We start from the raw sequence: 26,407 nt of genomic DNA, 5'->3' as shown, positions 1-26,407 counted from the left end.
TCAGCTTGCTTCTGACAGCTCAACAATACAATTTGGCAGACAACTGGCTTTTTAAAATCAGAGGTGAAATGCTTAAAGGAAGCAGAATGTAATACCGGCTGCCTGCTCTTTTGGCAGAATGGGGTGGAAAAGAGTCAGAAATAATATTTTAAACAGTACAATGAAAAGATGCACAGTGGTAGATGCAGGCATTTCGTATTGACTCACCAGTACCAAACGTACAATAACCCGGTTAAAATTGGAATAAAATATAGGATCTTATATTAATAATATATTAAGAACCTATGCTTTATTCCGATTTTAATCGGGTTATTGTAGGTTTGGTCCTGATGAGTCAAAACGAAATGCTTGCGTCTACTGCTGTTCGTCTTTTAATTGTACTGCTTGTTTAAATTATTAAAGGGGACTAATTGTTTTAGAAATAATATTTTCAAAATCGGATTTTGTCAGTCTTATCCAGCAGTGTCATTCAGGGCTGAGCTAACATCATTTTTATTTACGAGGAATACCAAATACTTGGATTCGTCTGCACAGATCTGGCATTTTAAGAGAAGAAGATAAGAGTTGGAATGCTCTGCAAAGGCATATTTTTTTGTGCGTTTCGAAAGAACATAAGGAAGTGCACTTCAGTTAGACCAAGCCCTTCCTGTTAATGTTGCAATCTTTGCAAAAAAAAAAAAGAAAAATCTCAGCAGCAAGCCTCAAATGAGGGGGATCTCCAAATTTGGCAATTTCAAGACTTGTGTGGACTTCGACTCCCAGAATTCCCCAGCCAGCATGGCTGGCTGGGGAATTCTGGGAGTTGAAATCCACAAGTCTTAAAACCTACCAAGGTTGGACACCTCTGCTCTAGGATATTGTTTGATAGTCGCCTTGTTTGATCAGTAAAAAAAATATATTTTTTTGTCTACCTGGTTTAATTTGTCATTCCTGCTTCTCCTGATCAAAAGAAACCAAGAATAGAACAGAAAGCTTAAATTATAATCTGGAGGATCTCCAGTTTGAAAGAGTTCAGGCAAAAATGTACAGATAATTCTCTGCTTTGGATCATAATTGGCACCAGAAATTCCCTCGGTAAACGAGGCGGATATTAAGTGAGTCTTGCCCGATTTTACTCTTTTTTTTTTTAGTCATGGTTGTTAAGCAAATTGCTGTGGCTGTTAAATGAATCACGTGGTCCTTAAATGAATCCAGCTTCCCTCATTGACTTTGCTTGTCAGAAGTGTGTGATTCCAGGATACCGCAACCATAATTGTGAGCTGGTTGCAACATTCCAAAATCAGGTGCGTTCTTCCCACGTGACCGTCGGGAGAAGCTGCTACCGTTGTAAATGCGAGGACTGGTCCTCATAGCGCAATTGTAACTTCAAGCGGTCGCTAAATGAATGGTCCTAAATCAAGAACTACCTATAACATGATCTGGAAAGAAAAAACACTTTTACCCAACACTGAGTTACTCAGGATTTTAAAGTCTTCTCAGAAAGCTAAATAGATTAGATTTGGTTTATATTTGGACGAGAGATGCTAGGATTTCCTGAGACTTTAAGCTAAATTGTGAGATTAAAAAAAAAACCCAAAAAACCAGCCACCGCCCCAAAATCTACTTGGTCTACTTTTGAACGGTTGTATGATATTCTACGAAGCCATCAGCAGTAGGGTTGTTGTTGTTAATTGCGAAGTCGTGTCCGACCAAGTTCCTCCAGGCCTTCCTGTCCTCTACCATCCTCTGGAGTCCATTTAAACTCACGCCGACTGCTTTAGGGACTCCATCCAGCCATCTCGTTCTCTGTCGTCCCCTTCTTCTTTTGCCCTCAATCTTCTCCAGCATTAGGCTCTTCTCCAGGGAGTCCTTCCTTCTCATTAGGTGGCCAAAATATTCGAGTTTCCTCTTCAGGATCTGGCCTTCTAAAGAGCAGTCAGGGTTGATCTCCTCTAGGACTGACCGGTTGGATGGCCTTGCAGTCCGAGGGACTCGCAGGAGTCTTCTCCAGCACCAGAGAGCAAAGGCCTCCATTCTTTGGCGCTCAGCCTTCCTTATGGTCCAACTTTCACAGCCATCCATTGCAACTGGGAAAACCATCACACTTTTGTTGGCAGGGTGATGTCTCTGCTTTTTAGAATGCTGTCTAGATTTGCCATAGCTTTCCTTCCCAGGAGCAAGCGCCTTTTAATTTCTTGGCTGTAGTCCCCATCTACACTCATCTTTTCATAGCAGGTCATTTTCAGCTACGGAGGATCAGATCTTACAAATTGAAGGCAAATCTTATGTGTCCCAGGATAATGTTGCAGGATCCAATTTGGGTTGGTCACACGGGACCACAGGTTTGGTTTTCTAAGCTTTTGGACTCGTGCTGGAACCCATCATCCTTGGAGAACTTCTCTCTCACCGGAATGTCTCTCTCTCTCTCTCTCTCTTTCAAAAAGCTCTGAAGGCTAAACCTCTGGGTCCTAGTGACCGATCCAAATTAGATCCTGCAGGATCAGATTCAGAGGTGATATTCAGACCACAGGTTCAGACCGGTTTGCCTGAACCGGTAGCGCAAATTGTCCCCCTCCAGCTCTATGCTGTCCTATTTAGGCACGTTTTTGAGGTCAGGTGGATGCGCAGAAGGCATGCGCGAGAGCAAAGCACGTGTGTGGATGGCCGTGTGTGAACGAAGCGTACACACACTCACATTTGCGAACCGGTAGGGAAAGTAAGTGACTACCACCCCTGATCAGGGATCTTGTTCATATTTATAAGAGATCCATCAGATCCCTGTGATCTAGACTGGTGGCCAAAACCACACTCCACAGCAATGGGTAGTCGCCTCCTTTACAGTCGCCAAGAAAGCTACCCAGAGCAGGAGCTGAGCTCACCTCAAAGGAGAACTTACCTTCACCTGTTTTCGGGGTCTAGAATTGTGAGAGCTTCAGGGATATTCTCTGTTTTAAATAAAGGATGTTTCAACACGAATGTGGAGAGTGTCGTTTTTGTTTTACACTTGTGTGAATGGGCCACCTCTTGATGGGCAGGGACAGTCTTTGAACCTTGTAACAGCAATGAGAATCGCGGATTCATGTATGCCCCGCCCCGAACTGGGTGAATCGAGAAAGCTTTGGATAAGCTAATTATGAGTTGTACCAAGAGAACCATGTTGATACTAAATGGTTGGAAGAGGATTGGGGGACAATTGGGGGTGAAATCCAGCAGGTTCTGGAGAACCGGTAGCGGAAATTTTGAGCAGTTCAGAGAACCGGCAAATGCCACCTCTGGCTGGCCCCAGAATGGGGAGGGAATGGAGATTTTGCAGTATCCTTCCCCCAGGAGTGGGGAGGGAATGGAGATTTTGCAGTATCCTTCCCCCAGGAGTGGGGAGGGAATGGGAATTTTGCAGTATCCTTCCTCTGCCACGCCCACTGAGCCACACCACGCCCACAGAACCGGTAGTAAAAAAAATTGGATTTCATCACTGGGGACAATGAAGGGCTCACCCCTGTGCTATGGGGATCAAGGCAGGCAGACTCAAATCTTGGGAGTTTGTTGATATCGTTGGCACTGGCACTTTGAGGAACCACAAGGTTCATAATCGGAAAGAGGGGGCATATCTTCAGGAAATAGGCGGGCAGAAGAAAAAAAAAACAATTTTTGAGCGTCATCTGATGTTTGCAAAGCCTGGTTGATTGTGAGGGCTACCGTCTCTCTCTTGAAGCAGAAAGGGTTCCAAGAAGGAATTCAGAAATAATAAAAAAAGGAAGGGGGATACACAGTCTTCAACCCCACGAAGATAATAGATTCGTGAGGACGGACCGTGTCTGCCTCATCGTGGAATCTTCAAGCAATCCGTCGTTTGCCCAAGCAACTTCGCCATTCTGGCAAGGATTCAAGCTTTTAACTCAGTCTTCATAGACCAGCTCACGTCATTCCCATCTCTTGTTCACCCCAGGATTGTATCAGAATACAGATACCTTATCCAGAAATGATGAATGACCTTTCAGTGCCTTGATCTAGATCAGGGGTCTCCAACCTTGGCAACTTTAAGCCTGGCGGACTTCAATTCCCAGAATTCCCCAGTCAGCAAAGTTGCCATGGTTGGAGACCCCTGATCTAGAGCAGGGGTCGGCAACCTTAAAACACTCAAAAAGAGCCATTCGGACCTGTTTCCTACAGAAAACACCGGGAGCCACAAAACCCTTTTGACATCTAAAATGACGATAACACTGCTTGTATCATTTTTTTATCTTTATGCTATGTATTAGAAAAAACTATAGTGTGCTGCCCTTATTAAATCAATGAACTGCTAGTTTTATTTCTGCATGCAACAAAAACATTTTGAACTCTCAAAAAGCTCAATAAGTCGCGTGCCAGCGTGTGTCACACATTGGCGGTTGTGACACATATTTTGAGTGACAGGGAGCCACAGCAGAGGGATGAAAGAGCCACGCACAGCTCCAAAGCTGCGAGTTGCAGACCCCTGATCTAGAGGGTTAATAGGGATGCTCAGGGTTTTGGTATCTCAGTTACTATTGATTGGACCAGCACGCTGAAGAGACGGTAGGACTGCTGCTTCTCCTACTCCAAGGTGCAGACTAGGGGTGTCCAACCTTGGCAACTTGTGGACTCCAACTCCCAGAATTCTCCAGCCAGACATGCACGAGAATTGAAGTCCACAAGTCTTAAAAGCTGCCAAGGTTGAAGTCTTAACGTTGCCAGGGACACCCCTGGCTTAAGACTTTATGGTCAACGGTATCACAAGTGAAGGTGAATATATGTGTTCCAGGATGTTGCAGGATCCAATTGGGATCCAACACACACGAGTTCCCAGAGGATGGGCTCCAGCACAAGTTTGAAAGCTCAGAAGGCAAAACCTTTGGTCCCCATGACCGACCCAGATTGGATCCTGGAATCGCAAGTCACCAAGATCCTGTAAGATCAGAAGAACCAACTTGCCCTCAACCAGGTGCAACCTTGCTACCATGATCTACCGATTTAAAGGTAACAGACTTAACAGTTACCAACAGTTGCCTCTTAACATTTTTCAAAACCAGTTACCAGGAAACACACATAGGAGGCTGCACCTGTACTTAGCTCCTATTTGTAAGTTTCTCAAAGGTATCTGTGGAAACAAACAAACCAGATAGTCCTTTATCTGATCCAATCTAGCTCTCCCTACAGGAGAGGTGGAGCCAGCTAATTCTCAAGGCAGGTAAAGGCTGAAGTTGGTAAACAAAAGCAAAAAGCTTTTGTGTAAAACGTGGCTGCTTTAAAAACCGGAGACATTTTAAAACGGACTATATTAGTAAGAGGGGCAGAGAATCCTCCTGGATGAAGTCAGGAAAAATGATTTCAAATGTTGTTTTCCAACGTAAAGGCAGTCTAGAAACCACCGGGAGAGAAATGATTCAGAGAATTTTTTGTAAAGGAATTCCTAAAAAGTGCCTGGATCAGCTGCATTACATTTTTTAGACCTAACTCATGTTAATCCTTCAGTACAAATGGTTAATCAAATCATGTCTTAACATGTACAGTCTCTTGGAGGGACAAGGCATTTATCCCACGAATATACCTGGTTAAAACACGCAGTTTTTTTTTCCTCTTTGAAATAAATCTGAATCAATCAATCATGACTTTCCATCTCTGCAAGCATCTTCACTGTATGTAGTTAAGTCCTCTAAATCATTATTCGCCCATCAGCTCGCAGAGTTCAAGTCTATTGCTTGCTACTTTCTTACACAGTTCTGGTATTTTGTAAATTATTGCTTTCTTAATATGGTTAATCCCTATTAAATGCAACTCTTCAGGAAATTATTTCGTAACAGCTTTGTCAATGATTCTGGTTAAACCTGCATTAAGTTTAAAGATTTAGTCTGAGATTAAGAAGCATTTTCTTTCTTTAAACACACACAAAAAAACAATTTTCGCCTCCCATTAAGAGTTTGCAGACTTTGTAAAAATTGTATTTACTGAATAGAATTAAAAAGAAAAAAGGAACACTCCAAAGATATTTTGCATGCATCGTTCACTTTTCTCCCTCTTTCTTCTGTAATTCTTTATGCTTTGCTGTTTAAATTTTCTACCTCATCTCGTTATTTTTTCCCTTTCTCAGTTTCTGGCTAGTTTTCTTAGTTAATCCATTGTTTGAAACAATGTTATCTCCAAATTCTGAAAGTTATTTGATTTCTATGGTTGGCCCTCTCAGCAAACGACTCTGGGCAGCTGACAAATATTCTCACGTTTGCTTGGAATTATGGTTTCCTGCTTGCTTGTTTCAAGTTAGTGACTCTGGCAGCTACAATCTTTTATATTCTGACAACGCTTCCCTTGAGGACTAAGTGGGCACAAGCAGTAAATCCAAATGGAATTTGAAATTAACTAGTCTCCTGATTATTAATGAGCATCTCTTCTCTGGCAGCAAGAATTCAGCCAACGTAGCTACCCTGAGAGTCAAAGAATACAAAACAGATACACAAAAAAACCCACCTCATTAATTGGTTTTAATTCCTTTGGAAAGCTCTTTGTGGAAATAAAAATTTGAAAAGTGGGGAAAAAAATCTATATGGAGATTCAGTCTTGAAAATACGGCTTTGTTAAGAAGGGAGCCATCCTGGGGCACAAGAGATGGCTGTCAGACAGACATGGTAAGGGTTGCAGTTCTTTCCCTTTACAGGCCCAGCTTGGTCCTTCTCCAATGACGCCTTTTGGAATTGTACCTGGAACAAAAGAGTAAGTAATTAGTAAGCGAGACACAGCTCTGACCGTCTAACGGACTAAAACCTGAATCGCAAGAAGCCAATAGCAAGCAGCTAAACGAAGGGCTTTAATCTGGAGGGGCTCTTTTACAAAGCAGGGGAATAGTTTTCCCACGTCAATTTCTAAACCCCTTTCCTCATTTAAATGCACACACACATACACATACACAAAAACCCTTGTGTGTTTGTTTTTCGAGACACAAATATGAATAGCCTTATGAAATGTAAGGACAGGGACAGGGCCCATTGCAAGGTCTAGCATTCCAAAAAGTCTCCTACCCCCTAAAAAATACATTAAGCCCACCATTAAAGCATGAAGAGATGGGGATGTTACAAGGCAATCATCCAACTTGAGTGGACCAGATTAACTCATCAATCTTTCAGATTAAAATTTAGTGATTTATTCGAACAGATGATTGCTTTTTTTTAAAAAAAAGTACATCTATGTACTAATTTCATTTAGTGGTGAAGATGCACATTTAACAGGCTTCTCAATTATTCGGCTACCTCCTTAAACAATTCTTTTTCCCCCCAACATGTAGATATTTTTTTTTTATTCATGCTGTATTATCTGCAAACTTTGTTAAGAGACTGGAGGCCCTGACAGATAAAGCGATAAATAAATCTAAATTCTCATGTTACATCACAGAAAGCCTTCCTTAGATATTACCCCAAGAGTTACATTTGAGTTTCCTCTCAGAGAAGATGAAAACTCTTATGTGTTTTCCTCGTAACGCTTGTCACTGTTAAAAGGAGGCTAATTTCACCAGGATGCAGGAGAAATCAAAACCCATATAACAGAATTGCTCTCAGCAGGAATATGGCAGTGTTTCCATGTAAAGGAACCCTGCAATTGCTACCTGCTATTTTCCTTTAAGAAAATAGAATTTCCTTTAAGAAAGTAAATCTTCACTCATCTGACCTGGCAACAGATCTCAAAATTTCATTGCCAGAAAGAAACAAAATACTGGATGAACCCAAATGTCGAAATGTGCTTTGTTTTGCAGAGAAGGGTATTTATGTGAAAAGAAGCAGAAGGGTGAGAAGAGTGCGGCAAGAAAAATCAGGAAAACAAAACAGGATGAAATGGGGAAAAAAATTTAAGAGGATTTGTTAGAAAGTCGTTTGACACTCAGAGACACATGCAGCGTAGTACAGTTAGGCCAATTATAAACATGGGCTCATAAAAAGTCAGGTCAATGTTATTTGTAGTGGAATTGGTTAAATAGTTTTTTTTTATTTTGATTTATATGCCGCCCTTCTCCGGAGACTCAGGGCGTCTTACAATGCGCTCAGCAATAGCCTTCATCCTTTTGTATATTTATACAAAGTCAGTTTATTGCCCCCACAAACTGGGTCCTCAATTTACCTACCTTAGAAAGGATGGAAGGCTGAGTCAACCTTGAGACTGGCGAGATTCGAACCTGCAGTAATTGCAGGCAGCTGGTCTTAATAACAGGGTGCTTTAGACTACTGTACTACCAAGGCTCTTGGTGGTAAGATTTCTTAAATCTTCACATAATATTTGGGGGACAACGAACCATCTGAAACTTCATGAAGGGGCTGAAGAGTTTGGGGACCCCTGATTTAAAAGAAGGATGCAACTGAGCTCAAGTCCAGTTTTCTTCCAAAATATAACAATCCCAACGGAATCGCTGGTGGGATCTGACAGCGGGCAGGCAACTATCAAAGGGATCTGAAGTCCGCTCTCGCGAGAGCTTTACCTGATCTTATTGCCAGTTTTCATGCGAATCCACTGTGGAATGGGTCGGTTCTGCTTCTGCTTCTTAGCGAGGAACCGCTTGATCTTGAAAGTCTTGTGGGACGACTGGAGATCGGGGAAGAGAAGGAACATTCGAAAACAATTTAAGTGGTGGTCAAGATAAGCGGTTCAAAAATATCAACAATAGCTGATTGACTCATTTTTTGTGGATGCAAATGAGGGGGATCCCTCTGCTGGGCAAGGAAGTGGACTAGAGGATCTCCAAGATCCCTTTCCAACTCATCATCTTCTTTTAACGGTAATTTGCCCAGATTCCACCCTGTAATCCCTCATGGGGGTGGAATCTGGGCAACTGAATGGAGCTGAGTGTTTACTGGCAGGATGCCCTTCCTGTCACCAATGCAGGTTTTTTTCTCAGCAGATATATTCTCATTGTGCCCAGAGAGAAATATCTGCCTCCTACCTAGGATCGAACTCACACCCTGCTGATTCTGAGGTGAGAGCTCCACCTGTAGGCCACCACACCACTCGATCCCTTTCCAATTTGTGATCTTGTGAATTGCTGGCCCACTTAGGAGCGGGTTAGATGCAACCCATCTAACCTGCAGCTATGTGGCTGGAGTATGCACAACAGGGAAGCATCATATAGATTCCCAGCTGAAAGAGGAAAGTAAACTGGGCACACTGGTTTCCCCCACAGGGAAGACTCGCCTCCCTCCATACACACTGCAACATCAAAGAAGCAGCAAAACAAAACATTGTTCAGGTTATTATTTTTGTGAGCTGACCAGAGTTGTGTTTTGAGGCGGGTGGGCCATACCTACGAAAGATACACAAACCAACAAATAAAGTTACGTAGAAATATAAATTTAGAATGTATATTTCTAACTGCCATTTACTTAATGGTCACTCCAGTTTTTTAAAACTCCCAACGTTATTTGCTTGGCACTGAAGTGTGTTACACAAATACACACCTCGCTACTGCATTTAGCTGTGAGGTGGGTTTGAGGGGGGGAGAGAGAGAGGAGGGGGAGAGAGACTAGAACTCATAGCCACAGGGTATTCAGAATACAGAATAACAAGAGTTGGTTATTTTTTAAATATTTTTTGGCTTTTTTTAAAATAAGTTTTTCATTTTTATTTCTCATAAACATATATAAATGTACAGTCTCTTATCAAACATATTATCTTTTAACCTTCATATTAGTTCATTAGACTCGAGGTTGCTCTTCTACCATTCCATCTCCCTTATTTCCCAACAACCCTTCCTCTCCTTCTCCCCCCTTTCCCTTCCCTCCCTTCTTCTATCCCTTTTCTACTTCTTTCTTTCCTCCTCTCCTTCCCCTTTTAATAACGAGAGTTGGAAGGGACCTTGGAGGTCTGCTAGTCTAACCCAGTTGGACTCCCAAATCCAATCTCAGGAGTTTATCTGAGAACTCAAGAACCTTTTTAGGCAAAACTCAATGTCTTCTTCGAAGGCAAATATAAGGCTGGTGGACTTCAACTCCCAGAATTCCCCAGCCAGCAAATTCTTCAATTCTGGGAGTTGAAGTCCTCTAATCTTAAAAGTTGCCAATTTTGGACCCCCCCCCCTTTCCCCCCCCCAAGCCAGCACCTTCCTTAGGACCCCAAACTGGCTCTTTATACGTAAAATTGGGTCGGGGGGCGGCGGAATCCAGCCAACCTTGGTAAATCCCATTCAGTCCCTTCCTTTAATGGGCCTCGACTCGCCTTTTCCACCGAGAAGGGCAACTCTATGGTTAAAGAGAGGCCTACAAACAAGTCCCCCATTCAAGCGCCGGGTGGCGGGCAGGCCTCTAACCGGGAACCCCCCCAAGCTTTTATCCACGGTTCCCAATTTTCGAAATTGAACTGGGGGCTTTTCGCGGGAGGCCCCCCCAGAAGAACCGGCCCGGGGAAACGGGTTCCCAAACAACTCCCCGAAGGAGGATTGCGACGGATAGACTCACCATCGTCCAATGCGGCCACCGGCTATCACCACGGCAGCAGAAGAAGAGAAAGGCCAAAGGAAGCGGCGCGTGGGATGATGGGGAAAAAAAAGCAGGCGAGTGTTTTTTTTTTTTTTCCCGTGAGGGCTAGAAAGTCGACTCGGTGGCGACAGCGCCGCCCGCTCAGCGTCTCCAAGGTGGTATTGCAAGATTGTCAAGCAGGTAACGCCGCGAAGGTCAAAACGGTTTACAGCAGGAATTTTTTTTTTAAACAAATAATAATAGTAAAAAAAAAAAAAGGATTGAATTAAGCCGGGATCCTGGCGTGTTCATGGATTTTTATTTTATTTGATTCAATGTGCATGCTGCCCGTTTGGATGTGCTCATCAGGTGTAATTTGCAGCCATGCAGTAATTCATTGCAAATTAAAAGATTTGGCAGGCTTCGATTCCTAAAATTCCCTAGGGATTTTGTTTATTTTGTCAAACAATGATAACAGATATAAGTATAAACGTGATTATGAATACATGAAATGGATACGAATAAAAAGGGACAGTAGGACAGGGACGGAAGGCAGGTTGGTGCACTTATGCACGCCTCTTACAGACCTCTTAGGAATGGGGTCAGGTCGACAGTAGCCAATCTAAAGTTAAAGTTTTGGGGGTTTGGGGAAGAGACCAGAGTCAGGTAGAGCATTCCAGGCATCGACCACTCTGTTGCTGAAGTCATATTTTCTGCAATTGAGTTTGGAGCGGTTCACTTTAAGTTTGTATCTATTGTGTGCTCCTGTATTGTTGTGGTTGAAGCTGAATTAGTCATTGACAGGTAGGATGTTGTAGCAGATAATTTTGTGTACTACACTTAGATCGGACCGAAGGCGGCGTAGTTCTAAGTTGTCTTCAGCCCAAAATTTCAAGCCTGGTGGCCTAAGGTATTCTGTTGCGAGCAGAGGAGTGGAGGACTCTTCTTGTGAAATACCTCTGGACTCTTATCAATTGTATTAATGTCCGATATGCAGTGCAGGTTCCAGACAGATGAGCTGTATTCGAGAATTGGTCTAGCAAAGGTTTTGTACGCTCTAGTTAGCAGTACAATGTTACCAGAGAAGCTATGCAAGATTAGGTTAACAACTCTGCCTTTCTAGCAATGTTATTACAGTGAGCTCTGGCACTTAGATCATTAGAGATGAGTACTCCAAGGTCCTTGACAGAGTGAGAGTCATCTACAAGGTCATGTCCGTCCATCTTGTGCCATATTTATGTACCATATTATATGATTGCTCATCTCATGATCAAAGGAGTGCGATCAAATGTTAACGGTGAAAATGTTAAGCCTTTATTTTTTGTCCGCAGGACAATTAAGCAAGAGAATGTCTTTGAAGTAGATCTTTGCTTGAGCAAGATTTCGTTGGTTCTGTTTTCTTGTTAGTTCCTATTAGATTATAAAAAAAAAAAAAACAGGATCATTTCCTGTTTATTCCAAAGTGTGCTTTGGCTGGAACAGCCACACAAAGGCTGCCTGGAGATCCAACAGATTCCTTGGAAGAAAGCAGCTATCTTTCTCCCAAGATGCCAAAGGATCTGCAGATTTTTTTAAAAAATACTTTTATTTTTGAGTTTGTAAAGTAATTCTGGGCTGGCAATCCTGTTCTATGCCATGTCTGGTGGAATATATAGCCACATATTTTCCAAGGAGAAGCCCCTTCCCCCCCCCCATTTAATTCCTGATACTGCCTGTTAAAAGCATTCAGTACCAGCCAAAGTGGATAATCGTAGGCTAGGTCAGAGGTCAGCAACCTGCGGCTCTGGAGCCGCATGTGGCTCTTTTATGCCTTTGCTGCAGCTCCCTGTTGCTGGTTGACTCCACAATTGATAGGCCTTTCGGTTAGGACAGGTAGAGGAAAAAGGATGCCACGCTAGGAAGAAACTCTATGGTGGGGGAACGGGACTTCCGGTCAGCAGAGGAAAAAGGACGCCGTGCTAGGAGGAGACTATGATGGGGGAACCGGACTTCCGGTTGGCTCCAGAATTGAATGGAGGCTTCTGGGTAGGATCTTTGTGGCTCTGAGTGTTTAAGGTTGCCGACCCTTGGGCTTGGTGGATCAAGGGATGGGAGGTGACCATTTTTAACACAGAAACTGTCTTTTTTGTACAAAGAATAAAAATACAGGGTGGGAGCAGTAACCTCTAGTGGGTGGGAGAAGGAAAACGGGCATATAGACAATACAAAATGTGTATTTTCTGCTTTGGGCTAATATGGACTAGTGAATAAATAGACAATAAGTCACAATTGCATCTCTTTCTCTCTCACCAGCAAGATGTATGATATATTCTGAACAGTGAAGCCTAATACAGATAGTCCTCAGTTAACCACCACTCATTTAGTGACTGTTTGAAGTTACAATGTTGAGCGAGTGGTACGACCAGTTCTTGAAGATCTGGACATCCCAGCACACCCCCAAGTCATGTGACTACAATGGGGCTAAGTTCATGACCTTAGGAGCTGGGACATGACATTTGACCTTGGGGTTCTGGCCTTTTGACTTAGGATGTGTGATCGTTTGACCCTTGGTTGACCTTTGGACCTAGGATTCTTGACTTCCTAGATGGACCAAGGGATTTGTGGTAACCGTTTTCGAAACAAATGGTCTTTTGTATGCAAAGTGCAAAAATACAGGATGGGAGCAATGACTTCTAGCAGGCGGGAGAAACAAAACACGAAGTTAGTTAAGTTGAAAAATGCCAACAGCCAGGCAAGATTTCGTAGGCACCATCCTTGGCGAAAAAGATCAGGCACTTCCCCTTTTCCTTTCACAACCCATTTCCAGAGAAAAACAGACTGCACTTGGTAACGAAGAACAAGGACATACATGCATTCAGTTTTGCAGCTACTAAGCTTGTTGGACGAGAAGGGACAAAAACAGCCAGGGAAGTGAGTGAAGCCTGGGAAACGGGCCCCTTGTCAATCAAGAGTAGTGCTGATATACCACCAGCCTATCAAGTACTTAGGAACCGAGGGCGTGGCAGCGCGAGGAAAACGACAGCCAATCGCCGGCCCGCAACACACCAAACAACCAATAGGAAGGCACCACATAAATACGAAGCTTTGGAATAGCCCAAAGCACACATTCCGGTAGAGAGAAGTTCCCTGAGGATGGGCTCCAGCACAAATCCGAAAGCTCAGAAGACTAAACTTCCGATCCTGGTGATTGAGCCAGACGGCAACATTATGCTGGGATGCTTCTATGCAAGACTGCACTTTCCCCAAGTCATTACATACAAAACGATACTTTTAAAACATGTGTAAATGGACAGGGTTTTATTAAATATAAAATAGTTGTGTCGGATTAGCATAAAGGAGAACCCCTGTCTGTTGCTAGGAGTTCTTCCTCAGTTTCCCCCTGTCCACCCCATTCTCCCCAGATTCCCTGGAAAGCCAGGAAAAGCAATCCGAGAGAGACGGATGGGGAAAGGCCGGGATGGCTTCCCTTAGTGCACTGAAGAAGAAAGTCTGGACCGAAAAAAAGAAAGAAAAATGTTTTCTTAGGTGGCGTTCAGAAAAGCAGAGGGTGAATTAAAGATGGGCACGGCTGCCTTTAAAACAAAAGATTATATATATATATATATATATATATATATATATATATACACATACATGTATGCATGTATGTATGTGTATATATATATATATATATATATATATATATATATATATATATATATATATATATATATATATATATATATATATATAAAAATCCGTGACTAATATCAGCGCTTTCGTTCAGGCTGCACGAACCTCCCGCGAAACAGTGCAAATGCAAAGCTACCCTCTGGAAAAAAATTCGTTTAGAATTTTTAGAAGCGCAAGGAAAAAAAAAAGAAAAAAGACCGGCTCGCTCACGACTTAAAATGTTTATGACAGCGTTTTTGTTCCCGCTCCAGTCAATCATGCGGATTCTGGGACCGCCTTCTGATCCAACCTTAATAACCCTGGTGCGGATCCCAAGGACTGGATTTGAAGTGCAAACAATGTTTTTGGTGGCTTTTTATTATTTCAAAGACAGCGCTTGTTACCGGGCTGCGGGGGAGCCCACCTTCCTTTTCTGAGGCTACTACTGCTGCTGCTGCGGTCTCTTTAACGGAGAATGAGCCGGCCGAACGAACGCAAGGTTGGGTTTTGACTCTGCACATGGCTTGGAAATCAGATACGTCCCAAAGCATAGTTTTCTCTGCTCTCTCTCCTCCTCTTCTTCTTCTTCCCCCAAGGCACTTCTGGACTGTACAGTTCATCCTCTTTGGCTGCTAGTTTGGTGAGAACAAGGTGAGGCTGTCACACCTCTTCTTTCAAGTTAGTAGCCTCACACTCCGGCTTTTTATCTGCTCCTTGGTCGCAGGACTTGGGAGAGCTTTCGTCGTACGCGGATAAACGGCTTCGGCTCCGGGCTCCGGGTTGGTAGAGTTGCATGGCTGGCCGGTCCTGAAATGACAAGAAGAAATTTGGACCGGATGGCCTGCTTCCAGCTGAGGGGATGAGGCAACAGTTAAGAATTAATTGCTAGAGTTCGATAAAGGAGGATGTTTGTAGCTCAATGTTCTGAGCTTGGGGGTTTTCTTGCAGATGTTTCATTACTCAAACAAGGTAACCTGATCAGTGCTAAAGGGAGGGAGGGTTTGTGTAATGGGAGGAGGAGGAAGAGGAGAACTGTGGGGTTCTTGGTACTCTCTAAGATTGGTTCTTTTCTTGAAAACGTTTCATTACTCAAACTAGGTAACATTATCAGTACTAAAGGGAGGGAGGGTTTGTGCAGTGGGAGGAGGAGGACAACTGTGGAGTTCTTGGTGCTCTCTAAGATTGATTCTTTTCTCGCAGAAGATTCATTACCCAAACTAGGGAAACATCGTCAGTGCTAGTGAGTTCATGAATTCAACCAGCTCAACCTAGCCATGAAGTAGGCTGGGTGAACTTGGATTCAATTAATGCCTGTGTCTTTCAGGAGGAATGATCCTACAAATCAGGCCTGGAATGCTTTGGAAAAAGTAGGGAAGTACGCCGCAGTACTCAGCAATCCAGTCAGAAATCCCTATGGCCAATACGAAGTTTTAGCATCCTCACCAAAAGGTCATATGAAACGGACCTTTTATAGTGTCAAATTCAAATTTCCTTCTGAACGAACCATGGTTCCTTCCTAATGAACCATGATGAACCAACACCCCTGCATGTCTTTGCCCATGATTAAAAACAAAAAATATGACCTATCTGCTGTTTCTACCTCTGTTGTTGTATCAGGGGAGTAATGAGGCGTTATCGATTGTCTGCCTGAGACGGACAGCTAAAAGAAATTGAATAAATACATTAAAAACAACAACAATGAGGACTAGCACCTTGTTCCGAATCCGGTCTTTCTTGGACACATCGTCTCTTTTGTCCTCCTTGGTCCCCTTCTCAGTTTTCTCTGGGTTGCCCACGTATTCTATGAAGTCGGCTCTTTTCCCTTTTTCTCGCAAGGAGTCTCGTTCCCTTTTTACGTCGTCCTCTTTCCTCCGGAACACTTTCTCTTTCTCGAAGCGTTCTTTCTGCCGCCGCCGGTCTTCCTCTTGGCGCCGGAGTTTATCCCGCTGGATTCTCTCGTAGTCTCTATCGCGGTCGTAGTCTCTTTCTCGGTAGTCTTTCCCGCACTCGTCTTCAAAACTGACACAAAGACGTAAAGAGGGAAGATTAAGAGGGACATTCTCCTCGTTTGCTCATTGAACAGCCTGGATTTTGCATGGAACTCCTAATGGAATATTTACCGTATTTTTCAGACTATAAGGTGCACCTAAATTTAGAAGAGGAAAAGCCTCGAAAACGGGCCAAAAAAAGCCTCAAAAACGGCTGAAAAAAGTCTCAAAAATGGGCCCCAAAAAGGGGCATGCAGAGACCAAAAAAATGGCTGGTGGGTAGGCGGGGCTTTGGCAATATTCAGTCTATAAGACGCGCAGACATTTTCACCCCCTTTTGGGAGACAAAAAAGTGCGTCTTATAGTCCGAAAAATACGGTTTCTATTTTTTCATTTTAAAAAAGGGGGCTTGCAACAAATATTGATAATGTATATGAATAATACAAAAAAGACATTAGAAATTGAAAGTTTCAAATATTATATAGTTCCCCCCCAGTGTAGGTTTCCAAATTAAAGTCCTGTAAAATGATGTATGGGGTTTATGTATTTCCTATCCAGAGGTTACATTTTGGAATTTATAGTTCACATTGTAAGTTAACCCAAAGGTGCTTTTTTCAAGAGGCAACTGGACTTTCTGGTTTTTCTTTGAAGACGTTTTGCTTCTCATCCAAGAAGCTTCTTCAGCTCTGACTGGATGGTGGGGAATGGAAGGATTGATATTTAGTGGGGAAACCATGACCTGGAGAGACTCAGAATCTCCACAGACACTGTAAGTTAACTTGACAATCTTCAAAGTTACTTTGGTGAGGCAGATCAAATAGCGATTACATTTTAGTACAAACTCCAGGAGGTGAATTCGGGGGGAAAAGGCCCCAAAATAATCAGGCTGGTCTGAGAAACGAGAATACGTACTGCAGTGGGTAGATGGATTTTTTTATCTTTTCCTCTTTAGCTTCGCCATCGGAGCGCTTGGCTGGCACGCTGCCAATTGGGCTGGCGGTCTTGTCCTCCCTCAGATTTTCTTTCTCCGGTCTCTTGGCCTTTTCCTTTTTTTCAAAATCTCTTTCCTCTCTTTCTGGCTTCTTAAGTAGCTAGGAAAAAAACAAATTTAGTCCTCCTTACTAAATGGATTTTCTACGCTAAGCTAGGCTAGCGATTTGGCCCACTAACCGACAGGATTCAATGTAACATGAACATTGAGAGTTATTTCCATAATAGATTAGTTCTTCCTGACGAACATATGTGAGGTCTTAAAACAATGGAAAGTGTAAATTCTTACATTTGTTTCCTTGAGTCAAGCCAGTGTGAGGGGTTTAAGACTTTAACTGAGCCACTTTATACTCATCTTCTAAAATCAGTGGTCTCCAACCTTGGCAACTTTAAGACTTGTGGACTTCAACTCCCAGAATTCTTCAGCCAGAACTCTGGGAGTTGAAGTCCACAAGTCTTAAAGTTGCCAAGGTTGGAGGGCCCCGTTCTAAATTACTTATGTCCACAAGGCAATGGCTGGACATGTACACGATGCTAAACTACGGTTTCCTTCATCCTTTTTTGTTAAAATCAGCTAGAATAACCGGCTAACGGATCATTTTAAGCCAAAACCCAATGGACCGCACTAAAATTTAGTGGATTCAGGATTTCAGGATCAAGAGCGGATCCTGCTCGAAATAAAAAAATATATTGGATAGTGCTCTGCACTATGTAGTACAGCCATCTTAATGACATTTCTATATCAATGAATTACAAAGGACTTAAATGTAACTGTTACAGGAACTGGGCATGGCTAGTCTAGTGAAGAGAAGGACCAGGGGAGAAAGGATAGCAGTCTTCCAATATTTGAGGGGCTGCCACAGAGAGGAGGAAGGGGGTCAAGCTATTCTCCAAAGCATCCGAAGGCGAGACAAGGAAGAATGGATGGAAAGTGATCAAGGAGAGATTCAACCTGGAAATAAGGAGAAATTTTCTGAGAGTGAGAACAATCAACCGATGGAACAGAAGTTGCCTTTGGAAGTTGTGGGAGCTTCATCACTGGAAGCTTTCAAAAAGAGACTGGACTGCCATTGGTCAGAAATGGTATAGGGTCTCCTGCTTGGGTAGGGGGTTGGACTAGATGACCTACAATGTCCCTTCCAATTCTGTTAATTTTTACCTGTATAACACACCTTATGCCTTTTAACTTCAGATATTTTCCATTGAGTTCCATAGTGCTCCTAAATTATATAGGATTAGCTATCATATTCTACAGATATACACGAGGCACATGGTGTTTATAAGTTATTCATCCTACAGGAAAGAAGTTATACCTTAATCTTTGGTTCATCCTTCGATTTGTCCCTTTCCTTCTCTGGACACCTTTCCACTTTCTTTGTTTTTTCAGCTTCTTTTCGCTTCCTTCTTTCTTCTTCTTTCCACTTCCTTCTTTCTTCTTCTCTTTGTCTTTTCCTCTCTAGTTCCCGCCTCCTCCTTTCCTCTCGTTTCTCTTCTCTAAGCCTCTGCAAGAGAACCACGAAGTTAGGTTTTTCCAACCCAAAGCATTTGCTGTTAATCAAAAGTATTTTGTTTCTAAATTAAGAAACATTATTAAGTTATGAAGCTAAAATATCTAAACATCAAAATCTTTCTTTAAAAACATGCATGCACAAGGAGGAATTTGGAGGGATTAAACCAGGACATGGGTAGGAAAGATAATTTCCAAACATATTTTTTGGGGGGGAAGGTGGATTTTCTATCCAAAGAAAACTTGAGTATAACTCCCCAGAACAAGATTAGAAAGCCCAATATTATTAGTATTTACTCATGACTGAGTTAAGGTTTGACACCATTTCTTTAAATACATGTACACACTGAGCAGTAGATCATAAAGCAGTTATAACTAAGGAATTATCATCACCTGCTTATTCTTCAGGAAGTTCAACAGCGGAGTTGTCTTTTTGGCTAAGGAGTTAAGAAAAATAAAGTGTTGGTGTTTGTATTTTTAAAAGGCATCAACTGAAATTACTGCAAAAATATTATCAAAATAAATACATGTAAGGCATTTGTCTCTATAATGTGGCTACAAAGAGGATTTTAGAAACTTTATTTTCCATATTAGATTAACTGCCACTAATGTGAGACAAACAGCGGTTATAGATGTATTGAATATGTTAAGAACATACCTATTAATTCTTTATTTCTTGCCTCTATTTCTTCTAATAAAGTCTCGGGAGTAGATGTTAATTTTTCATCATCAGCACTGTAGCTTTCTAAAAACTTCTTATATTCTGGATCTAAGAAACGATCATCACAGATAGATAATAAATAAACAGGTTTTTTTAAAAAATAATTTGAAAATTATAAAGCCTATGATAATAGCCAGCCTGCAGTGGTGTTAGATATATGACCTCTATTGTTTTTGGGTCAGACAATTTCAGGTTCTATGATCCACAGCAACAATTTATGTGGCAAAGCTTCCATTACCACATTCACGTTCAATGATAAAATGTCCTTTTCCTTAAACCAGATCAGTCACGCAGCAGACAATTCAGAAGGAGAATATTTATTTATTTGCTGGTTAATGAAAGAGACTGAACGTTGCAGACAGTAAAAGGGGCACAGTCTTGCTGGATGGTTTCCAGCAGATTATTACACCAACATAATCAAAGTAATCATGGTCATGAACGGATGGTGAGAATTCCCTGATCTGGAAATTTTGAACCTGGCTATACCAGGAACTGCAACCAGAAATTCTCAAACTCCCCTTGGTTGAAATTAATTTTAAGGGAAAGGAACCACCCGGCACTATCGCTACTAACCATCATCAATGGTTCCAGCTTTGGCATCCTTTTTCTTACTCTTCTTTTTGGCAGCTTTTTGAAACGGAGCAAATTCCACGATGGCGGAATATTCGAGACCTGTTTTATATGTACAAATATATTTTTTTTTAAAAAAAGAACTGCGTTAGGAAGGGAAAACAGTGGCTGTTAGTTGCATCGAGCAGATTTCCGAAGTACAGCATGCGATTTGGAGAGACGCGCACGTGTGGCCTTGGGAAGAAGGGCTGGCACAGACAGCAGCTGCCTCTCATAGGGCCAGGCCGGACACACCTTGTCAGCAATAGGAGGAAGATGATGGTGAATGTCAGCTGGGGGGGGCGGAGAGTGTAGCAGGGCCTGTGGAGCACAGCAGTGTGGCAGGGACGGCTGGGCCTTTGCGCTGGGGTACAAGCTGCGGTGCAGGGCTTGAAATGGAAGTCTTTTGCAAGACCAGAGCTGGGTGTGATGGTTGCTGGTTGAGACTGCTGAATGCCTTGGGTCTCTTCTTCAGTTCCAGCGACGCTGGCTTTGCCACCACTAAGGAGTGCCACTGTGCAGGGTGGCAAAAGGGCAGAAATGGAGGGGAGACAGAGGAAACACCCCTGTGGTCATGTGTGCGAAAGGCCAAGAGTCTGAATTTTGATTGCATGACCGCAAGGGCGTTGCAACAGCTGCTAACTTTGAGAACTAGGCGTTAAGTACCCGTTCATTCAGAACTGCTGTTAACTTTGAATGGTTGCTGCGCCAATTTGGTCATGAATTGAAGACTACAAAGTAAGTTGAATAAAAGATGACTTCACACAAGACATTCCTTATCGTGTGAGCGGCCTTGTCCACCATGCTCATCAACTAGCTGAAATGCATCGTACGAGCACGATTGCTTAAATTCAGAGGGGTAGAAAACCAGCTTTAAAACCACAGTATGTTTCCCGTTATTTTATGACAATTTCATAATATACGGGCCAGTGGTGAGATAATACAAATGCATACATTTATAATAGATGGGTGTTTGGGCTTACTGAATAAAATGCTTTTGAACAACAATGACTATAACCTAACATAAATGATTCGTAAAGTAATTTTGGCTGCATGAAAAATGATAAATAAGCAAAAAAAATAAATAAATAAAACAAACAAACAAAATAAGTAGCATGATCCTACAGGGCCAGTCAGTGGCTACTGAAGTGCCTCTCCCACCAGAATTTCTTCAAGATCCCTAAAATGTTTCTGACATTCAAGTGTGTAACTATAGCAGGAAAAAATATTCCCACTATGCCAATTTCATTATATTAGGTGCAGAAAGGCTACGAGTACCATAGAGTATGGATCTCAAAAAAAATTCTTGAACCGATGCCTTAATTTTTTTTTTTATTTTTTGCATCTGGATCTGGATTGGCAAAGCCAGCCAGCTTGATCTACTTTTAAAACCAAAAGAAGCTAAAATAGAATCCCGAGCAAGGAAATTGAGGCACTCATTTGATTCTGTAAACTTCTCTATTAATGCTCAAATCACCCCTAAACAGATGGGATTTTAGGCTAGTCTGGATCCCTAATAAGAAGTTGGCACAACTTAAACCTCTTCCTAAAATCCATATTCCCTTGTGCAGCTTGTATGTTCCAAAGAGTACAATTAATCCAAATTAGAATTGACATTATACAACCAAGCATCTAATTTTAGTTTACGCTACAATTCTAAAATTACTTATTTGAAACCAAATCCGACACAATAGTTTCAGAAAAACTGTGCTGAGCACTGAGGTATTAATGATCCTAAGGGCTCTTCCCTGCTAATAAACCTCTACCACCTCAGATTAGTAAGGTTGTGGATGTGTAACTATGCACATTCTGAACTACATGTTAAAAGCCTTAACTCGGTTATGGCATGGAAGCAAAAAGGTGGTTCCAGAATTACAGTATACTTATTGTACAAAAGTTTGCCAATATATAATGAACAACAGAGATAGGATAATTGTAGGCTTACTTGCCTTTGTGATCAATAAAAACATAACCATCAAAGCGATCCCTGAACAGAACTATGTCTTCTTGGTTTTTAAAGTTGATGTATGCTCTGGAAAACATGTGAGGATACAAACTGCAGAAGGACAAAAAATGGCAATGTTTAAGAAAACGTTGCTGAGTGGTGATTATAAATATACACAACACAGAAGGGTGTAAAAACTGAAAGACAGACGTGACATGCCATCGTTACGTGCAACACAGTCAAAAAAATCCCCCCCCCTTTTTTTTTACCTAGAGTCATTTGAAAAGAATTCAAAATAATCGTGCTCTGGCAACGGCTGGAGATGTTCTTCAAGTTGTTCCTTGGTCAAGCTCGGAGGAAGGCGTCGAATCACTACCTTAAAGAAAAATGTTTCATCCTTTACAACAGGTGAAACATCAGAAAGCATTTTTTAAAAAACGCAACTTTTTTATAAAAAAATAAAATAAAAACATTAAAGCGAACTATCAAGTAGTTTAATTAAAACATTATTTCCTCTCCCCTATTATTTATAATAAAAATTAACTTCAGATGCCAACAGGCCACTGAATAAAAATATTCATCCACAGAGGTGTTGTGTTCTTCATTTTATTTAGCATGAGACTGTGGAATCCTTCCAGGATCTAATAGCTGAATCTATGTATATTTTATGTATAACCCTTCCTTCCCTCACTGATAATGTTACCTAGTCGGGTCATGAAACATCTGCAAGACAACTACCAAGCTCAGAGAGCACCAAGGAACCCTCAATGTTGACATCCTCAGCTCACTAAAAGTGGGTGATATAATCCCATAAAGGGTTATATCATTTCAGGATGGGGGAGAGCAAGAGGATTTAGGCTCCATGACCCAACCATAATAGAATAACAGCTACCATTGTTGTTATCATTTATCATTATCAATATTATTTAGTACTATTACTATCATTACTATTATTTATTATCAATTACATTATTATCATTTATTACTATTATCATTACTATTCTCTTATCATTTATCGTTATCAATATTATCACTTATTACTATTTATTATCATCAATATTATTACTTACCCGTGTTTCTCTGAAAATAAGACCTTGTTTTATATATTTTTTTGAACCCTGAAATAAGCGCTTGGCCTTATTGCCATGCAATAAGGTTGCATAAAGTTGTACCTTATGATTCTTGATGAACGTATCTTTTCTTTTATGTACACCGAGAGCGTATGCACCAAGACAAATTCCTTGTGTGTCCAATCACACTTGGCCAATAAAGAATTCTATTCTATTCTAAAAAGCCCGATTAGGCTTATTATCAGGGGATGTCTTATTTTGGGGGGGAAAGGGTATTATTATTATTACCGTTTCCCCCAAAATAAGACATCCCCCCCTGATAATAAGCCCAATCCGGCTTTTGAGTGCATGGCAATAAGGCCAAGCGCTTATTTCAGGGTTGAAAAATATATATCACAGGGTCTTTTTTTCGGGGAAACACAGTGTCTATCAATCTATCTATCTATCTATCTATCTATCTATCTATCTATCTATCTATCATCTATATCTATATCTATCCATTCCCTTATTTATCTATCATGTCTGTTTATATCTATCTATCTAATCCATATGGATTAGATATCCATCTATCCATCCATCTATCCATTTTTCTATCATCTATCTATCTATCATTTATATCTATCTATCTTTTTTTTTTTTTTAATTTGATTTATATGCCGCCCTTCTCCGAAGACTCAGGGCGGCTTACAATGTGCTCAGCAATAGCCTTCATCCTTTTGTATATTTATACAAAGTCAGCTTATTGCCCCCACAAACTGGGTCCTCATTTCACCTACCTTAGAAAGGATGGAAGGCTGAGTCAACCTTGAGCCTTGGCGAGATTCGAACCCTGCAGTAATTGCAGGCAGCTGGTCTTAATAAGCTTAATAACAGGGTGCCTTAAACCCCTGTACCACCAAGGCTCTATCTACCCTGTTTCCCCCAAAATAAGGCATCCCTTGATAATAAGCCCAATCGGGCTTGTGAGTGCATGGCAATAAGGCCAAGCACTTATTTTAGGGTTCAAAAAATATATAAGACAGGGCCTTATTTTCGGGGAAACACGGTATTACTATTATCATTATTATCAATATTATTATCACTTATTACTATTATTACTACTAATTATTATATATTATCTCTTATTATTAACATTATCATTATACGGGACAGGATTATTATTAATTATCATTATTATCAGCATTATCGCTTATTATAATTATTAATATACAGAACAGCAACCCTAACAAGCATAGCAGCCTTAGAGGTGCTACTCTGGCCAAGGGAATAACGTCTTGTCGAAAATCTCCCCCTCCATCCATTGACATCAGCGAGCTGGGGGTGATGGGAGTTGTAGTCCTGGCCCCTCCTGCGGGGGTCTGGGTGGGGGTGGGGCGCCTGAATCTCTCCTCCCCCCTCCCCTCCCGGCCCGCGGGCGCACCTTACTGAGCGTCTCTTTCTTGTCTTTGGGCCTCTCGAGGCGGTCAGGCTCCCCGCCCGCCTTGGCGTCCGCCCCGGCCATGGCTGCTCCGAGGCCGGTGGGAGCGAGGGGCCCTCCGCGCTTCTCCTTCGGCCTGGCGTTCTCCTTGTCCTCCTTCATGGTAGAGGCCGCGGTGGGGAGTCGGGGGAGCGTACGCGGGACTCCCTGCCTCCTGGGCCGCGGAGTCGGCCCGCTCCTCTCGCGGGAAGAGCCGAAGGGAAGCCGCGACGCCACAGCGCCCTCCTCACGACCAGGCAGGCGGCGCGACTCCGACAGGCCGCGCGTTGCCACGGCGACCAGCCAAGGCGGGCGGGGATTCCACTCCCCAGCATGCTTTGCGACTTCGGGGGCCAGAGGGGAAGAAAAACAACCACCACCCTTTCCCTTACAAGGGGGTGTCAAACTGGCGGGTGCGTCACGCGCAGGCCACGCCCACCTACGGAGGGGCGGATGTGTCACGCGCAGGCCAAGGCAAGCTCCGCGAAGGGGAGGGGGGGCGGCAGAAAGACGTCGCGAAGCGTCACGTGACGCGGCGCGTAATAGAGGTAACGTCGGTGTAGGCCCGGGGATATTTTTGGTTAAGCCTTACCAAAATATCCGCGGCCTACACCGGCATTACCTCTATGTAAATAACTCTCCAGCTCACATGGACACCTCGGCTCAAAGAATAAAAGAAATAATAATAATTTTTTAAAAAAACGCTTCGTCTTTCTCTTTTTTTTTTTTTAAAAGAAAGGCACTCCCCTTTCCGCCGTTGCCAAAGCAACGGCAAGCGGAAGTGGCCGGCCGCGCGGTGCATCCTGGGGGCCCGAGGACGGGAAGGTCAGAATGGCCCATGCGGAGGGGGGGGAGCCGTGGCGCATGCGCGGTGAGTCTTGCTGCAAAAGTTCCATAGAATCGGGGATTCGTCGGGATGTGGTACGAAATTATTCCCTCGGCGGCTATTATGTACGTGGGACTCATCCTCCCGGGACTCGGCACCTACTACCTACAGCGATATGTCAACAACGGCAAGGTGAGGAGCTGTGGACGCGGTGCGGAGGGGTTGGGACTACAAATCCCATCCCCTCTGGACTACAGTCCCCATCCGCCTGAGCCGGTGGGGTAGGGTTGATGGCATAATATATATATATATATATATATATATATATGTGTGTGTGTGTGTGTGTGTGTGTGTGTGTGTATGTATGTATGTATGTATGTATGTATATATATAATATAATATAATATAATATAAAAATATATAAAACACACACACACACAAATCCATGCCAATGCATACAAACAAATATGTGTGTGTGATACATGCCACTACACACACACATATATATATACATACACACGTGAATGTGTATATAAATATGTGTGTGTATAAATATATATGTGTGTATATAAATGTCTCTGCGTATATATTGTGTGTGTATAAATGTGTGTGTATAAATATATATACATTGTAAATATATGTGTGTGTATAAATATATATTTGTATGTGTATATAAATATATGTGTGTGTATATTGTATGTGTGTATAAATGTGTGTGTGTGTGTATAAATGTGTGTGTAAATATGTGTGTGTGTATAAATATATGTGTGTCTATATAAATATGTGTCTGTGTATATATAAATATATGTGTGTGTGTGTGTATATAAATATGCATTTAGGCTGGGCTGAGAAAGAGGGAGTGGCCCAACGTCACTCAGGTGGTTTTTCATGGCAAAGGTGAGTCTAGAGTTCCCACTCACCTGGTGATTGGCCCATAGTCACCCAACCAGCTTTCGTGCCCAAGATAGGACTAGAACTCACCGTCTCCTGGTGATTGGCCCAAAGTCACCCAGCCAGCTTTCATGCCCAAGATAGGACTAGAACTCAATGTCTCCTGGTGATTGGCCCAAAGTCACCCAGCTGGGTGTCATCTCTAAAGTGGGACTAGAACTCAATGTCTCCTGGTGATTGGCCCAAAGTCACCCAGCCAGCTTTCGTGCCCAAGATAGGACTAGAACTCAATGTCTCCTGGTGATTGGCCCAAAATCACCCAGCCGACCGTC

General features: G+C 42.4%; 2 protein-coding genes and 1 non-coding gene across 5 annotated transcripts; all 3 read right to left on the bottom strand.

Annotated features, from left to right (window-relative positions):
* Positions 1–6,458: 6,458 nt before the first annotated feature.
* Positions 6,459–10,522, bottom strand: RPL39 (ribosomal protein L39). Its single transcript, XM_070951754.1, has 3 exons — positions 10,422–10,522; positions 8,453–8,556; positions 6,459–6,689 (listed from the first exon to the last, which is right to left on the bottom strand). Exons 1-3 carry the CDS (start codon positions 10,422–10,424, stop codon positions 6,641–6,643), a joined length of 156 nt encoding a protein of 51 aa, XP_070807855.1. The 5' UTR covers positions 10,425–10,522; the 3' UTR covers positions 6,459–6,640.
* Positions 7,466–7,595, bottom strand: LOC139322982 (small nucleolar RNA SNORA69). Its single transcript, XR_011600937.1, has one exon. It is a non-coding gene; the product is annotated as a small nucleolar RNA SNORA69 (small nucleolar RNA).
* A 3,910-nt stretch (positions 10,523–14,432) lies between the features above and the next one.
* On the bottom strand, positions 14,433–24,672 carry UPF3B (UPF3B regulator of nonsense mediated mRNA decay). 3 transcript variants are annotated; one of them, XM_070951798.1, is made up of 10 exons: positions 24,323–24,672; positions 22,102–22,229; positions 21,837–21,943; positions 19,852–19,950; positions 19,216–19,326; positions 18,951–18,994; positions 18,364–18,552; positions 16,973–17,142; positions 15,785–16,091; positions 14,433–14,879 (listed from the first exon to the last, which is right to left on the bottom strand). In XM_070951798.1, exons 1-10 carry the CDS (start codon positions 24,479–24,481, stop codon positions 14,733–14,735), a joined length of 1,461 nt encoding a protein of 486 aa, XP_070807899.1. In that variant the 5' UTR covers positions 24,482–24,672; the 3' UTR covers positions 14,433–14,732. The 3 variants fall into 3 exon arrangements, with proteins under 3 accessions (XP_070807899.1, XP_070807898.1, XP_070807900.1); XM_070951797.1 differs by having other exon boundaries at positions 16,973–17,151; positions 24,323–24,671; XM_070951799.1 differs by having other exon boundaries at positions 16,973–17,151; positions 22,102–22,208; positions 24,323–24,670.
* Between the last annotated feature and the right edge of the window lie 1,735 nt (positions 24,673–26,407).

This window comes from Pituophis catenifer, unplaced genomic scaffold (assembly GCF_029215685.1).
Source record: "Pituophis catenifer annectens isolate HBS135680 unplaced genomic scaffold, rPitCat1.0.hap2 SCAF_11, whole genome shotgun sequence".
Lineage (NCBI taxonomy): Eukaryota > Metazoa > Chordata > Lepidosauria > Squamata > Colubridae > Pituophis > Pituophis catenifer.
The sequence above is the reverse complement of the archived record's forward strand: the minus strand, read 5'-3'. Positions and strand labels throughout refer to the sequence as shown.